The 14851-nt window shown below is 45.4% G+C and overlaps 1 protein-coding gene across 1 annotated transcript in view; it reads right to left on the bottom strand.

Annotated features, from left to right (window-relative positions):
• Window positions 1-12339, bottom strand: part of LOC308089735 (pecanex-like protein 3) — a 48601-nt gene extending 36262 nt beyond the window's left edge. Inside the window, exons 1-9 of the mRNA XM_080434624.1 lie at window positions 12036-12339; window positions 9893-11197; window positions 8124-8332; window positions 6629-6734; window positions 6416-6455; window positions 5703-5801; window positions 3722-5494; window positions 2040-2169; window positions 781-950 (exon numbers count right to left, since the gene is read on the bottom strand). Of these exons, the coding sequence (XP_080290750.1) occupies window positions 781-950; window positions 2040-2169; window positions 3722-5494; window positions 5703-5801; window positions 6416-6455; window positions 6629-6734; window positions 8124-8332; window positions 9893-10045 (2680 nt within the window). The 5' untranslated portion in view covers window positions 10046-11197; window positions 12036-12339. The remainder of the gene's footprint in view (window positions 1-780; window positions 951-2039; window positions 2170-3721; window positions 5495-5702; window positions 5802-6415; window positions 6456-6628; window positions 6735-8123; window positions 8333-9892; window positions 11198-12035) is intronic.
• Window positions 12340-14851: the final 2512 nt, after the last annotated feature.

Here is a 14851-nt window from a genome sequence, read left to right as displayed (position 1 = left end):
CACACTGGGGTGATGTCAGCAGACACAACCTGCGCTCATGCGGAAAACACAACATAGCGTTTTTTTCTTACCTACCGGTCTCTTGCCATAATTCACAGGAAACGCCAGACCTGTTGATGTTCTGTTTCTGGTCTTTCTATCTGTAGCATTATTAGCATATGCGCTTCTCAGTGTGTCTCTTGACTGTGACTGGAATAGTGTTTCTTTTTGGGGGTGGGAGGGGCAGACAGCATGGAGCAACTTGCGTGACTTTGTTTGGTCTGCCTTGTTGATAACGGAGCGCATCGTTTGAAGTTGACAAAAAAAAAAAAAAATGTTCGGTTCGTAGTGCTTGCCGAACCGAAAACGTTCCAATACAACTATGCATATCGTTACACCACTAATATCTAGTAAAAGTATCAGTAAGAGGCAGTGCATTGTCTTAAAGTTCTCATATCGGGGTCAAGCTTGGTTGATATATGACTTTGGCTTTGTGGTTTGTAGAGGAGGGATGAGTCTCGGCTGGACAAAGTGCCGAGTCATACATCGTGATTGTGAACCTCGATATTTTATTCATGCTCGATGGAAAGCGATTCCCAAATCAGCCATCCTCAAAAGGCCTTGCGGGTCGCTCGGGGCGTGCCTCAAATGCAGGACGTCGAGTGAACGAAAACGAGCGCTCTTCAAAACAACCGTTTTGGGAATCGCTTGCATGCAACAGGCATGCGCGTGCCGTGCACGCTGGTTTAAACACCACAACTCGCAGGAAGTGCAGCGTAGTTACCATTACTATTCACTCACCGCTCTCATCGTAGAAGTAGTGCACAGCCCCCTCTGATGTGTCGTCGAAGGTGGAGGCCTCGTGGATGCCACCGCGGGGCAGCAGCAGCGAGGAGGCGAACTGTAAGGCTGAGGGCAGTGTACGGGTCCGGGAGTGGGACGAGGTCCGAGCCCTCTGGAGGTCCTGGAGGCTACAGGATGACGACAACATGGACATGGGTGGACAGAACGGTTTGGTTTGCATTGTTTACCCAGTTAGCATTTAAATGATAACAATAATTATATCTAGAATCTAGATTTAACATTGATTTTTAATTCCCACAATTCTTTTTTGGGGGGGCTTTTCTGCCTTTATTTGTATAGTAGTAGTGGAGTGTGACAGGAAACAGGGAGAGAGAGATAGGGGGTGGTGACACGCAGCAAAGGTCGTCGGGCTCGGGAATCGAACCTGCGACATGCTGTCAGGCTGCATTAGAGCATATATGTGGTTGCGCCTGAACCGCTAGGCCACCAAAGCCCACATTGCTGACAGAAAACGGATAGATTTTTTTATCCTCCTCCTACATACTAATTTTTATAGGAGATAACGCAGGAGGTTAGTGCTGCACTCATGTGGAGCGTGAATGTTGAGAACATTCAATGCTGTGCAGGATGAAATCAATGTGCTTGGTATTTTTAAAACATGGCAGCTTAGCTTGGCTGTAACAAACTCTACTCTGGATACTCTGGAGATAATACAGTTTAGGCATTTAGCAGATGCTCTTAATCCAGAGCGATTTACAGTAAGCAAGGACACAAGATAATACATCATAATACATCATAATCTCTACATATATATTTTTTTCCAACCTTCCACCACATTATGATGCATTTATTTATTCTGGCAGTGAATGAGTTAATGATAATGACATAAAAGGAATAGTTCGCCCAAAACGTGACTTTTTTTTCTTCTATCAATGGCGTTTTTGACGCATTCCTAAGCCAATAATTTGATGACTGGGTGTAGTTCTGGTAGGAGACTCAAAGAGTCTCCTTTTTAGTCTCCTACCAGATACATTAGCATCTTTCCGCCGGTAATCAAGTTATTGGCTTAGGAATGCGTCAAAAACTAAAGAAAATCTCCTGGAATTCAATGCTTCATGGGGTCTGTACTCTGTAATTGATAGAAAATGAGATTTTTTTTGGGGGGGGGTGAACTACTCCTTTAAAACAAGTAGAACTCAAATTCAAGGACCTGTATGAATATTGCTAGCTTGTTAGTGTGATTTAGCTTGGCTGACCTGGGTGGGGATCCCATGGTGGAGGGGGGAGGTGTCGGGTTGCTGCCTGCGTTGTGTCTCCTGCGGATGGCCTGGGTCCTCTTTACACTGCTGACTGAGTCACGTTTGCCCCCGTCCTCTGGGGCCAAGGCTGTAAGTGACATTAATGACACTTTTTACTAGGGCAGAAACAGAGCATCTCATCTCATCTTTTCATAAAGGAATGCCTAACTTTATAACTTATGACTTATACGTATGATGGTGTCGCGCAATAGCCAATCTACAAGCTCAAAACGCGTTTGTAGATCTGCTATGTTTTGAAAATATTTGCCTATAATGATATGCCCAAAATAGAGACATGAGGTTCAAAGTGGTTAAGTCTGTCTGTGGGGTTTCATAAATATTTAACCAATGAAAAGTAGTGTGTAACTAAATAATAACTACATTCGATCCATCAGAACACAGGTTCTCCCCCACCATCACCTGAAAAGGAACGGTTTTGGACATGCAAGGTTACTGCCCGATAGTGACAACATGAGGAAATCACTGTTGCAGGGCATTGGGTGGCAGACCAGTTCTTGAACACATGCAGGCTACATTACTGAGTTCTTCTGATGTCACTCACCGCTGTCACAGCTATAAACAATAAGCATACTGCTCAAACAAACACAGCTTAACACCTGAGGCCGATTCTACAAAATGTCTTCTAAATCGTAAGTGTTTTTTGAAAAAAACGTATGTTATATATCAGTGGTTCTCAATCGTTTTCATGTCAAGGACTCCAAAATTATATGTATTTGGCCCCACACCCCTATTTCAAAACATTTTGTTCCAGGGACCCCCAGAAGCAAAGATTTGAGTTAAAAGTGTTCGCTTTAAAATAATATATATTCAAAGATTTTCACGATTTTTTAAAAATAGACAGACTTAACCACTGGCGTTCCTATTTTGGGCATGTCATTATGTTAAGATATTCCCCAAAAAATTAAAGTAGCAAAAACAGGAGGTCACATTGCATCACGACACAACGCGTTGTGAGCTTGCAGATCCGCTATTTTGCACGATACAACGAAGTAGAACATTAACTTGCATAAAAACATTAACAGTTGAAATACAGAGATACAACAGCGACGATACACAACAGAGACGATATGCCGAACACCAGTGCTGTAATTAGTGTATGTGTGTATTGTGTAACCAGCTGAAATGAATAAATAAACTGATATTTAACCCTTTAAGACCTGGAACGCATCTGTGTCACTTCTTGATTTGAGCGAAAAAGCATTATTTTACACTTCGGCTATTCAAAAACAGCAGAATATTTGTGCAAATCTTTCAATATATATTTTTTCAAGCGAACATTTGGAACTGAAATCTTTGCTTCTGGGGGTCCCTGGAAGAACATATTTTGAGATGGGGGTCCGCGGCCAAATACATGTCATTTTGGGGGTCCTTGACATGCAAAAACTGATATTATAGCAACATATGTAAAAAAAAAAAAAAACTGTTAGGATTTAGAAGACGCAGAAGCAAAGATTTGCACAAATGTTCACTATTTTTCAAAAAATAGCAGATCTACAAGCTCATAGCGCGGCACTCGGTGCCGCGCTATGAGCTTGTATATCTGCTATTTTTGAATAGCCAAAGAAATCTAAAATGACGCAGATGCGTTACAGGTCTTAAAGGGTTAAAAGAAAACTCACCTCCGCCCACAGCCCCCTCTTCAACCAGCTCTCCCGTCCTCCACCCCATCTGGTTCCCTGTCCAGGAGCCTCCCAGGGAGTCCAGCCGGTGGTGATGAGCTCCAGGGAAGCCGTCAGTGTGGCTGTTCCGGGCCTCCAGGTCGGACTTGGAGAGAGTGAGGGTGCGGGGGGCCGGAGTGGAGGACGAGGGCATGGCGAGCGCCACAGCGGGCACGGCCGCCGCCGTGGCGCTCTGACCCCCACCGCCGGCCCCGTCCATGCTGAGCACCCTGGCGTGAGTTTTGGCGCTCGCCGTGCTGGCCGAGCGATGAGCGGCGCGAGAGTGTGTGTGCGAGGGGCCGGCCAGAGAGTCTGGCAACTCCCCGTCCCTTTGTGGGGCGGGCGGCGGAGCCGCAGAGGGTAGCGGGGACACGACGCCGGCGTTGGTGAGGTCTGGGGAGTAGCAGGAGGTAGAGGAACTCGTGTCATCTTCGTCGTCGTCGTCGTCATCGTCGTCGGAGCTGTAGCGCCGCTGAGAGCCCAGGCTGGAGCCGGCGCTCATGTCGCTGCCGTCGTCCTCGTCGCTCGAGTCCTCAAACAGGCTCTCGCTGTACGCCTTGACGCCCAGCCGGCTGCGCACGGGGATGTAGTCCCTGTGCTGCCTGTGGCTGTGGTGACGCCTGTACGGGCCACAGTCGAAGCTGCCGCTCCCCGTGCCGACCCGCTTGCGGGGGGCTCGGGGGGCTTTCCGCCGGCCCGGCCTGTGGCCCGCGGACGTCCGCAGCAGCTTCAGGTCTTTGGGGCGAACCACCTGCTGCTGGCCCTGCAGCGCGGGCCGGTCCGATAGCGGGAAAGGGGCGGAGGACACGGGGAGGGCGGGCTCGGAGCACACTAGACCCAGGGCCAGCCCTGAGGACGCCGAGTTGGCCTGTCGAGGCGGGGGCGGGGGGGGAACCGGGACGATCCGGTCTATATCACGAATGTCCATCGAGCGGTCACTGCTCGAGGGGGAGGAGTTCGGCCGGAGGAGAGGAGGGGGCTGTGCGATGTCAGAGGGCAAGTCCTCCCCCTCGACGAGCGTCCTGTCCAGCCCCTGGCCAAGGGAGTGATCTTTGGAAGGTGAGCGCAGCAGCACGCTGTCGGACAGATTGTCAGTGTCACTGCCGTCCTGAGCCGTCGAGTCCTCCAAGGGCTCGGGGAGCCCAGAGCCCGCGGCGGGGGCTGAGGAGGACGCCCGTGCATCCGCGGGTCGTGGTAGGCTGAACGAGGGGCTCTCGAGCTGCGTGGAGTCAGTTTTCTCGCTGCGGTAGCTGCTAACGGTGCTGAGGGTCTCGCGATCCGTCGTGGCCCCTCCGGCACTGAAGCAGCTATCCGTAGAACCAGCGGCTAGGGCCACCCCACTGCGGCTTCCCGGGTGCTCGGTCCCAGGGCCAAATGCCACGGGGTCGAGGCCCAGACCCAGAAGGTTCTGACTCAGCTCCTCGCTCAAGCTGCTCTTTATGAGTGGGCTAAGGGGAGTCTCCCCCAGGCTCTCGGACTCAGCAGAGGGACCAAGGGGAGAGTAAGCCCTCATACAATGTCTCTCGGGACTCTGGGGAGACAGTCGCTCCAGCGCCCCCACCTCCAGCATGTGTTCTTTCTCCCCACCGTCTTCCTGACTGGAGGGGGAAGGGGGTATAGACAGGCAATCCCCAGGCTCTCTGAATACGGTTGACACTCCAGGCACTCCCATTAGGCCTGGGAATTCCCCTCCAAGAGCTGCAGCCAAGCAGGACTGGACGACACTAGCAGCCCCTATTGAGCGAGAAATCAACATTAGAATAAACGAGCCGGGCAGAAAGAAAAAAAAGGGTGAAATGGGTCTTTGTAGAATGTGCATGTCTATTTTAGACAGAAAATACATATCATGTTCAAACTCAATAAATTAGCTTCATTTGAAATGAATGGGGGGAAAACATTGTTCAGTTAATTCTGCAGCCCTACAAAGTAAAAGCTGGCTTACTACTGATTGTATCCTGGGAGCTCTGACGTAGAATCTCCCGGTGAGCTGAGGTCACAATTACATTATTGCTGCCTTGCTCCCGCATTAGCTCCCTGATATCTGAAGTGCAAAAATGGAAACTGTGGTTACAACACAACTAGTAGGAATAAAGTAGAAACTACTACTACAAGGGAAGGAACTTAAGGTTCAAGGTTGTACTTTATTGTTACATCTTGTGTACAGGTACATAAAGAGTAAAACTTATTTTTGTTTTGCTTCCTTCAGGCAATGCACCAGCATAAATAATCGATAATAAGGAATCGTAAAAAGATTTAAAGAAAAGAGTGCATATGTGTTGTGTGACCTACAGGGCTTTACCATGTTGGATCTGATTTCACAAAGAGAGATGAATATTCCTCCTCATGCTATCAGACTCGCTTTCACTTTACATCGCCGTTATGAGCAGAAACGACCTAGTCTGCTTGGTTGCCAAAGTGGCTTCAAAAAAGGCATGGGTATGATTTTCCATCAGTGATAATATTATTTTTTTTGTGTGTTTCTCCTCCAACTGTGGGAGTGGGGTTCACATGTAACCACTGGTTTGACCCATTCACTGGCATGATTCATATTGGTAAGAAAAATATAATACTACACAGTGAGATTGTAAACAGTGAGATTGTAAACCTAGCCCAGTATGCCCAGCATGGCGACTGCATGAAAACACAGATACATACCCTTAGTGCCGCCCGTATCTTCCAGCTGAGGTAAAAACTCCTAAAAGCACACACACATTTAATAAGTCACACAAGCCATTTGAGACACATTAGGATGTGCACATAAAGCATACAGGAGCACCTAAATAACAAAATAGAAGTACCTAATAGAAGGGAGAGATTTAAAATAGCTCTGCTCAAATTGACAACTGCTTAGTATGCGGTAACCCTTACCGACACCTGGTTGAGCCCAAACAGTGAGTGCTGAGAGCTGCAGCGCACAGGCGGTGTTGAGTTGACCTTCCGAAACACAGTCATCTCCACACCGACATGACTGTCCCTGTGAGGAAATTAAAACGGCAGTGGAAAGAGGACTGAAATAAATACACCATGCAGCATAGCATTTGAGTACGCTGTGATCTTATTCAATATACTTCTTCAAACTACAGCGCAAACATCCACTTATTGTTCACTGGACATAATGGCCCTCATCAATCTAACATAGAAACCAGCACAGATCACACTGTAGAATTCATGTTATGACAGGGTTCACGTGTGATTTATGAAACGGTTGTGTCTCATTAATCATAGCATAAGAATGATAGTGCTGATAAATGTGACAGCTGAAAACGATTTTTTTTAAATATCACGCCCTTAACACATTAACCGCCAAGAACGTAGTCCTACGGTCCGTTAAATCCAACTGTTAAGCGCCGAGACCGTAGCCCTACGGGCTGCGGTCTTTTCGCGCATGCGCGGTCCGGGTGCACTTTCGGAATTTTTTTGATCCACTTCCGTTTCCGGTTTGATGACCGGAAATAGAATGATTTGGGATCCGGTTTTGACGATCACGCCAGCTCCCATTCTACAGACGAAACTGAAACTCAATTCTCTTCCTGTAGTTTTTTCTCCTCGCATTTCACTGTTTAACGTAATCCGCTCTAACTACAACATGGATACCCCGTTTGACACGCGATCTTCACTGGGAGATACAGGGAGATCTCGCGGATGTAAACAGACCGTGTAGAGCTCAATCTTAAGGATTTTAACAAGATCTATGGCGACATGAAAAAAACAAAAAAACAACAAAAACACCTTGGCACTGGTGAGTACATTATGAGATTAACCTCTGGCGGTCGATGTGTTAAATATTCTCGCTTTAGAGGCCGTGACCCTGGCGTGTTCAACATGGACATGTGGAATATGGCCAAGAAGAGAAAACTTCTCTGGTGGAGATAGATATTTTAACATTGCAACTTAAGTTGGAGGAGCACTCCACCGTGGTCTATGTGTGTATTTGTGCACTGTTGAACCTGCGCTCTTGCTCTGTTGCAAGGTTTGCCTGTGGGGTTATCACTTATTGCGTGACGGGATAACCTTTGTCACCTAGTACATGAATCACACGAAAATGACGGCCCTGCCCCCATTTCAAACAATTTGGACACATTTACGTTATGGACACATTCAGTCGATATAGGCCTTTATATACTGTAGGTTAGGTTACATATTTCTAAGTGATAAATATGTGATTGCATAGATCAGATAGCCATCAGATTCTCCAACTATGCTGCACCGCAAGTCTGTATCATGCACTACTATGCATCAGTGGTTTCATGTCAGGCTTATCGCTGCAACCACATCCCCTAAGTAAATTCCTTCTATGAACCTTAGACTTCGCAATGAAGTGTTAAGGCTTCTGACAAGCTTGCTTATCATTAACCTTGTTTACCTGTGTTGATTTCCATCATGGGTTGCTGACCCCTCCTCTCCCTCCTCCGCCCTCGGGGCATCGGCCGTGAGCGAGGCCTGCTTCTGCTCTATGATCTCGCCGAGGTCGAACATGGTGTGAAGCCGGAAGTTAATCACCTTTATGGCTGTGAAGAAGACCGCCACCACGGCACAGTACACCCCTGCTACCACCAAACTAGGAGGAAGGGCCTGAGAGGTAGGCAGAGACAACGACAGCAAATGAGGCTCTGTATACTATACTGTAGTGGAGTCATATGAGACTACTTCAAAGAGATGTTGAACTTTGGTAGTTTTAGGTGCAGTATACATATAAATATTATCAATCATCTTTATCAGATGCTCATGCGCTCAATGTGCTGTGAGAGAGGATTGGGGGACTAAGAATGACACATTTCTTCCCTCTTTCCCTTTACTCTTGTGAAAAGAAACACTTATGAAAAAGGTCTCACAAATCACATTTTTAACACATAGAAAATGCATACAAAGCAGACTCTACTGATATATTAAAAGAACAAGTGCTCTACTGATATATTAAAAGAACAAGTCCTGTAAGCTGGCCCCACATTACAGAACAATTTGCCTGATTTTGAGTCCGATTCACCCCTCCGAACAAACTTTCCCAATTCGAAGATGGTCTGAATTGTTAATGTGCCAACTGGTTAACTCTTTAGTGTGAGCGGTTCACAGACTTCATCTTATGTCACCGACTGGCTCAGAGCATCACCAATCCTGAGACGTAATGATCAAACATGTTACAAACAACTAAACCCTGTTAGTGTGAAAGGGACAATGACTGAATGTTGAGAAACCAACAATATCCAATGAAAGCGAGCTGTCCGGGAAGCCTCAAATAGCCTCAAATCATCAGAACTTAAATCTGTGTGTAAATAATGCATCAAGACCGGTTATCTCCTCCTGTCCATTATTTCACAGGGACTCACCTCTGTTAAAACATGGCGGGTTCATTCGTTTGTTTACACTCTCGGAGTGAAAACTGTTTAAAACCTTCACCTTTAATGACAGGTGGCCCCAAACACTAACAGGGCCAAACAGATATATTATTGGCAAAAACGATACATCGGTTGGGCTCTAATAGAAACCAAGGTTCTACCAAAATTTGACCATCACTTTAACCCATTAAGACCTGGAACGCATCTGTCACTTTAGATTTCTTTGGCTATTCAAAAATAGCAGATATACAAGCTCATAGCGAGGCAGCTTGTAGATCTGCTATTTTTGAAAAATCTTGACTTATTTTTTTTTGATTTTTTTCAAAGAACTGTTAGGATTTAGAAAACATTTTTAAGAATCGCCTCAGGTCTTAATGGGTTAAAAGGCTGTGTGACTTCCAATCACTTTAACGCAGTCTTGCAAATGGCAAGACCGTCAAAATGAGACAACAGTCGAACAGTGTACTGCCTGCAGTGCTTTTAGTATCACAGAGAAGCCTCCACCACCCACCCACTGGTCATGTCAAACTATGAAGGCTTGAGGGGGGCATAGTCATTTGACACATTAAAATAAAGTCCAATTAAGACAGCAGAGGCTACTGAGAGTCTATTTCATTGCCTCCTTCTGACCCCAATGGAAACAAGACGGCAAGGACTTTTTTGGACGTACCTTTTAGACAAAGTGTTTTGACTGTACATGTTTTTTACATTTCTGCCTAATAAAAATATTCAATCATTCAAACATGGAGTACAACACACATCCTTATCTTAATCTCTGAAGCTGTGGAATTGCACTCACCATGTAGAGCAGAAAGGGGAAGGCCAGGAGGAATATCCAAAGGTACAGGTGGAAGCAGTTGGAGAAGGTACTCTGATGGGGGTCCACATACCAGCCTCCTGTGAGAGAAGCCCACACACCCTGCCGCAGTATCTGAAGAGCTTGGGAACCCATCTCTTCTCCTTCAGGTCAAGTCAACCCAAAGTTGCAATGCCTCCTCGGAGGCTTTTTTTAACTGTGCTGCAGTTGTAGCCACAGTGTGTCGTGTCTACAATGGCACTTCCATTTAGGATGGCAGTTTAACCATTTGGACTGAGGCAGTTTCATCAAGCATGCCAGTCTTGCGTCTCAAACTTGTACTTTTTAATGTGCTCGCTGACAAACACACCGTTGCCAAAAAAAATCTAGCCTAGCCCTTGTAGGGTAATCAGGAGAGTGACTTTTTGGCACATTGGTAATCCACTGAATGTATAAAAAGTATTCATCTGTAAGAAAGGGTCAAAGCTGTTTTTTGTTTCAATTCCTCATATTCTGTCAGCATTCTAAATGGATATTCCACTGGTAACAGGAATTCTAACTAATCTTGAGGTCAAGTCATTTGTATTGGAACATACACAAAACCACACATCATTTAAAAAGATAACACCTTAAAATGGTCTATTATTACTTCTTGGGTTTCACGTAACTATTTACATCGCAAATGCTGATTAATCGTGTAAGCGATGACGTGTAAATGTTTGTACAGTTTTTTACTTTTAGACAGGACAACTATTTCCAGCCAAAAAACAGCATTTCAGAGAGCTATAGGTCACTGTGAGCCACAACAAGCCAGCTTTAAAGTTCTGTAACTGACAGTAGCTTGGTAGCGACCAGTTCAGCTCAATTGACCAATATCCGTATATAAATGTCGACTGGACAAACAAATCAGTCGATATTCGATTCGATTCGATATTCGATACTCGTCAACCGTCGCTAGCTGGCGATTATTTCAGCGGTTAGCTCTAACATTAGCATAATATGGCTAAGCTAACGTTGAATAGCTGATAACAGTTCACTGGCTGGCTATAGCGTTAGCTTCCTTTTTGGTGTGATTTGATTTAATTAACATGCTGTGTGCCTCCTGTCTCACTGTGAGACCTTCTCCACAACACGAGCCCCGTTACAGCCAGATGACTAAAAAACATGGGTTGTTGTTCAGCTTTTGCCTCATGTCCTCCTTTCTTCCGCGTTTCACTCCTTTTTTTTGCAAAGAAAATCACAGGTTTTTCCCCTTTCCAGCCCAGGATGAGATGCTAGCATGCTATGCTAGGTCAGCGTTGCCAGATTCTGCGAGAGAAACAAGCAAACGGGGTCTATGAAAACAAGCCCAAAAGAAGCGACGTATAATATAGGCTACATGAGCACTTTATTTGAAAATAGCAGATCTACAAGCTACGCGACGCGTTGTGAGCTTGTAGATAGGCATTTTCTTTTTTTAAATCGTGAAGAAAATGTGAAAAGAATTGTAATGTTTTTTGAGACATTTCAACAACACAAATCTTGTATGGGGGTCCCTGACATTAAATATTTACAGATGGGGGGCTGGGGGTCCGCAGACAAATACATATTCATTTGGGGGGAGGGGGTCCTTGACTTGAAAATGTTTGAGAAACACCGGTTTAACCCATTGAGACCTGAAGCCGATTCTACATGTCTCCTAAATCTCAACAGTATTCTGAAAAACGTATGTTTCTATCAGTGGTGCTTAATCTTTTTCATGTCAAGGACCCCCAAAATTATATGTATTTGGCCACGGACCCCCATCAAATATTTTGTTCCAGGGACCCCCCAGAAGCAAAGATTTGAGTTAAAAATGTTCGCTTTAAAAATATATATATATATTCAATCATTTGCACACATTTTCACAATTTTTCAAAAATAGCAGATCTACAAGCTCATAGCGCGGCACTCGGTGCCGCGCTATGAGCTTGTAGATCTGCTATTTTTGAATAGCCAAAAGTGTAAAATAATGCTTTTTAGCTCAAATCTAAAAATGACACAGTTCTAGGTCTTAATGGGTTAAACGACATTAGGAAACAAGCCCAAATAAAAGGAAACACACTTTTAGAAACAAGCCCCCCCCAAAAAAAACGCAACCAAAACCCAATATTTACAAGCAACTTACCAGAAAAACAAGGCCAAAGTCGCGTAGAACAAGCGGACATGGCAACACTGTGCTAGGTGGACTAGCCATAAAGCTGTCGCTTAGCTGCAGGCAGGGCTAACTTCTCATTGTTTTTGTGCAGAGCTGCTGTGAGGAAGGTCTAAAGTCCTCTTTGGCATTAAAACGCTCGTCGCCGTTAGATATCCTGCTGTGGCGGAGCTCCTCTTTCATGCTCAGCGACAGCTGTTTCTTTCATTTCGTAGTTTTTTTTGGTGGCAGAGCCGTTGAGGTGATGTTTGTTCCAAAAGAAGCTAGCTTTGGCTAACTAGTTGACACACACACATGCTCGCGCAAGCGCATAGGGTAGTGTTCCCAGAAAGCTGATTGGTTGCTTGTTGCCAGTACGTCACAGATGTATGGGTGGAGTCGGCAGCTGTCTTGTGTTCGGGGGTTTACGTCATCGAAGATGTCATGCACCGTTGGGAACAGGTTATTTGGAACGGAAGTGTGTGTGTGTGTGTGTGTGTGTGTGTGTGTGTGTGTGTGTGTGTGTGTGTGTGTGTGTGTGTGTGTGTGTGTGTGTGTGTGTGTGTGTGTGTGTGTGTGTGTGTGTGTGTGTGTGTGTGTGTGTGTGTGTGTGTGTGTGTGTGTGTGTGTGTGTGTGAGAGAGAGAGAGAGAGAAATGCTGCATGGTGTATTTATTTCAGTCCACTTTCCACTGCCGTTTTAATTTCCTCACAGGGACAATCATACTCACTGGTCACTTGTATGCAGGGCCGGCCACTGGCATAAGCAGTCTATGCGGTTGCTTAGGGCCACAACCCCACTGTGGGGGCCGGGGAGCCCATCATAGTCACAGAAATTGTTCAGACTAATTGAGAAACCTGTGAACGTTGGCACCTCAGAAGATCACACTTCTTGAGAAACTTTCTTTCTTTCTTCCTGTGATGCCTGCTCCTACTCAGTCATTTCTGGTGATGGCAGATCAGCTTCAATTTCCGATGAAGAACACACCGTCCTGGCACTAGACAGAGGGAACTAGCCCAAGCAGGGTTGAGGAGATGACTTATAGGGAAATAAATTGGCCATCACACTCTGTTATGATTGTGATCGAGGTTTCTATGGTTTCTGCAGGAGCAGGAAGAAAGGCCAAACACGCAGGCAATCAAAAAGTGTGATCCGATGTTGTATACCTGTCACTGTGACTGTGACAGGTACTTCAAATGACACGTGAGAATTATAAGCCTTGTCAAATTATTCAAGCTTGCAGTTTTGGACAGTCACAGTAAGTACACTTTTGGAGTATCAGCTGATAACAGCTGATACTATACTTAAAAGTAATGACAACGTAATGGAGTAAACGCAGTGGAGTGAAAACTATAATATTTGTCTTAGAAATGCAGAGTAGTAAAAAAAAAAAAGGAAAGTGGACTTTGTGGTATATTATTTACTGTAGCACATTTATGGACAATTAATCGAATAATCACTTACTGACAATTAGTGTGTGTGTGTGTGTGTGTGTGTGTGTGTGTGTGTGTGTGCGCGCGCACGTGCCCGTGAGCGTGTGTGTGCACGTGCGTGCGTGTGATTGGGAGGTTGTGCTGGGAGTGTTTTGAGGCGACAAACAATCTTGCTTAGGGCCGGCCCTGCTTGTATGCCTGTCTAACTGCACATTAACCTACATTTCTGCTCAGTCAATTACATGGCAGCAACTCAGTGTATAGCCATGGCATGCACACATGGTCAAGACAATCTGCTGCACTTCAAACCCACCATCAGAAAGGGGGGGGGGGAAGGTGTATTAAGTGACTTTAAAGTTGCCATGGTTGTTGGTGCCAAATGGGCTGGCCTGAGTATTTCAGAAACTGCTAAACTACTGGTACTTTCATGCTCAACCACCTCTAGGGTTTACAGAGAAAGGTGCGAAAAAGGTGCAAAGAATCCAGCGAGCGGCAGTTCAGTGGGCTAAAAATACCTTGTTGATGCCAGAGGTCAGAGGAGAATGGGTTCGAGCTGATAGAAAGGCAACAGTAATTCAAGTAACCACCCGTTACAACTGAGGTATGCATAAGAGAATCTCTGAAGCATCAGCAGCAGAAGACCACACCGGGTGCCACTTACAATTTGCAATTGCACTGGCTCAACAAAATTGGAAAATAGAAGATTGGAAAAACATTGCTTGGTCTGATGAGTCTCGATTTCTGCTGCGACGTTCGGATGGTAGGCTCTACTACGACTGTAGCCCACCTGGTCTCAAGGTTTGACCTGTTGTGCACTCAGAGATACTCAGGGACTGGACTCAATTCCAGCCTGTGCAGCTGGATCCTGGACTTCCTGTCAGGTCCACAACACCAGGTCAGGTCCACAACACCAGGTGGTCAGCATCGGCTTCAATACCTCTGCTCCACTGAGCCCCCTCCTCTGCTCCCTGTACAATGTCTTCGTGGCCATGCACAGCTCAAACTCTGTGATTAGGTTTGCAGATGACACGAGTGTCAGGCTTCGAGACAGGTCTATGAACAATAGACATTAAGGCCTGTTGCTTGTCTGCCTACTACACACACACACACACACACACATATACAAGTAGCCTACATACAGTAGCTGTGCATACACACTATAATTACAAGTAGCCTACATACAGTAGCTGTGCATACACACTATAATTACTGTACATATTTTGATTACAAGTGTTCTTGTTTTTCTTAATTTTTTTATTTAGTTATTACTACTTCTCTTGTTGTTATTTTTTGTTGTTATTGATGTTGCAATGTTCAGGAACTGAAACATAATTGTGAGTGAATAAAATCTTGAACCTTGATACTACATATCTATGC

The sequence above is a fragment of the Gymnoscopelus braueri genome (genome assembly GCF_963280865.1).
Source record: "Gymnoscopelus braueri genome assembly, chromosome: 8".
NCBI lineage: Eukaryota > Metazoa > Chordata > Actinopteri > Myctophiformes > Myctophidae > Gymnoscopelus > Gymnoscopelus braueri.
This window is presented reverse-complemented; position numbering and strand designations above follow the sequence as displayed.